Source organism: Argopecten irradians, chromosome 4 (assembly GCF_041381155.1).
Source record: "Argopecten irradians isolate NY chromosome 4, Ai_NY, whole genome shotgun sequence".
Classification (NCBI taxonomy): Eukaryota; Metazoa; Mollusca; class Bivalvia; order Pectinida; family Pectinidae; genus Argopecten; species Argopecten irradians.
Window position 1 is genome coordinate 6,707,172 of NC_091137.1, and position 2,553 is coordinate 6,709,724.

The following is a 2,553-nucleotide window of genomic DNA, read 5'->3' on the forward strand; positions in this document are numbered from 1 at the left end:
TACCACTGCCTATGTCTACCACTGCCTATGTCCACCACCGTTGCCTATGTCTACCACAGCCTATGTCTACCACCGTTGCCTATGTCCACCACCGCCTTGGCCACCACTTCCTATATCTACCACCGTTGCCTATGTCTACCACTGCCTACGTCCACCACGGCCTATATCTACCACTGCCTATATCTACCACTGCCTACGTCCACCACGGCCTATGTCTACCACCGTTGCCTATGTCCACCACGGCCTATGTCCACCACTGCCTATGTCTACCACCGTTGCCTATGTCCACCACGGCCTATGTCCACCACTGCCTATGTCTACCACCGTTGCCTATGTCCACCACGGCCTATGTCCACCACTGCCTATGTCTACCACCACGGCCTATGTCCACCACGGCCTATGTCCACCACTGCCTATGTCCACCACTGCCTATGTCCACCACGGCCTATGTTCACCACGGCCTATGTCTACCACCGTTGCCTATGTCCACCACGGCCTATGTCCACCACTGCCTATGTCTACCACCGTTGCCTATGTCCACCACGGCCTATGTCCACCACGGCCTATGTCTACCACCGTTGCCTATGTCCACCACGGCCTATGTCCACCACTGCCTATGTCTACCACCGTTGCCTATGTCCACCACGACCTATGTTCACCACTGCCTATGTCTACCACCACTGCCTATGTCCACCACGGCCTATGTCCACCACTGCCTATGTCCACCACTGCCTATGTCTACCACTGCCTATATCTACCACTGCCTATGTCCACCACGGCCTATGTCCACCACTGCCTATATCTACCACTGCCTATGTCCACCACGGCCTATGTCCACCACTGCCTATGTCCACCACTGCCTATATCTACCACTGCCTATGTCCACCACGGCCTATGTCCACCGTTGCCTATGTCCACCGTTGCCTATGTCCACCACTGCCTATGTCCACCACCGTTGCCTATGTCTACCACTTCCTATGTCTACCACTGCCTATGTCTACCACTGCCTATGTCCACCACCGTTGCCTATGTCTACCACAGCCTATGTCTACCGCCGTTGCCTATGTCCACCACCGCCTTGGCCACACTTCCTATATCTACCACCGGTGCCTATGTCCACCACGGCCTATGTCCACCACTGCCTATATCTACCACCGTTGCCTATGTCCACCACGGCCTATGTCCACCACTGCCTATGTCCACCACTGCCTATATCTACCACTGTTGCTTATGTCCACCACGACCTATGTCTACCACTGCCTATGTCCACCACTGCCTACGTCTACCACTGCCTTTATCTACCACCGTTGCCTATGTCTAACACTGCCTATATCTACCACTGCCTATGTCTACCACCGTTGCCTATGTCCACCACGGCCTATGTCTACCACCGTTGCCTATGTCTACAACTGCTTATGTCCACCACTGCCTATGTCCACCACGGCCTATGTCCACCACTGCCTTTATCTACCTCCGTTGCCTATGTCCACCACGGCCTATGTCCACCACTGCCTATGTCTACCACCGTTGCCTATGTCCACCACGGCCTTTGTCTACCACCGTTGCCTATGTCCACCACTGCCTATGTCTACCACCGTTGCCTATGTCCACCACGACCTATGTTCACCACTGCCTATGTCTACCACCACTGCCTATGTCCACCACGGCCTATGTCCACCACTGCCTATGTCCACCACTGCCTATGTCTACCACTGCCTATATCTACCACTGCCTATGTCCACCACGGCCTATGTCCACCACTGCCTATATCTACCACTGCCTATGTCCACCACGGCCTATGTCCACCACTGCCTATATCTACCACTGCCTATGTCCACCACGGCCTATGTCCACCGTTGCCTATGTCCACCGTTGCCTATGTCCACCACTGCCTATGTCCACCACCGTTGCCTATGTCTACCACTTCCTATGTCTACCACTGCCTATGTCTACCACTGCCTATGTCCACCACCGTTGCCTATGTCTACCACAGCCTATGTCTACCACCGTTGCCTATGTCCACCACCGCCTTGGCCACACTTCCTATATCTACCACCGGTGCCTATGTCCACCACGGCCTATGTCCACCACTGCCTATATCTACCACCGTTGCCTATGTCCACCACGGCCTATGTCCACCACTGCCTATGTCCACCACTGCCTATATCTACCACTGTTGCTTATGTCCACCACGACCTATGTCTACCACTGCCTATGTCCACCACTGCCTACGTCTACCACTGCCTTTATCTACCACCGTTGCCTATGTCTAACACTGCCTATATCTACCACTGCCTATGTCTACCACTGCCTATATCTACCACCGTTGCCTATGTCCACCACGGCATATGTCTACCACCGTTGCCTATGTCTACAACTGCTTATGTCCACCACTGCCTATGTCCACCACGGCCTATGTCCACCACTGCCTTTATCTACCTCCGTTGCCTATGTCCACCACGGCCTTTGTCTACCACCGTTGCCTATATCTACCACCGTTGCCTATGTCCACCACTGCCTATGTCCACCACTGCCTTAGCCACCACTGCTTGT

General features: G+C 54.3%; 1 protein-coding gene across 1 annotated transcript; it reads left to right on the plus strand.

Moving 5' to 3' along the window:
• The first annotated feature begins 1,415 nt into the window (after positions 1 to 1,415).
• LOC138322071 (uncharacterized) lies at positions 1,416 to 2,273 on the plus strand. The gene has a single exon (XM_069266125.1). The coding sequence runs from the start codon at positions 1,416 to 1,418 to the stop codon at positions 2,271 to 2,273; it is 858 nt and encodes a 285-aa protein (XP_069122226.1).
• Positions 2,274 to 2,553: the final 280 nt, after the last annotated feature.

What these genes read in the sequence shown, in the direction of transcription:
- LOC138322071 (XM_069266125.1), top strand. Translation starts at nt 1,416, where the DNA reads ATGTCCACCACTGCCTATGTCCACCACGGCCTATGTCCACCACTGCCT.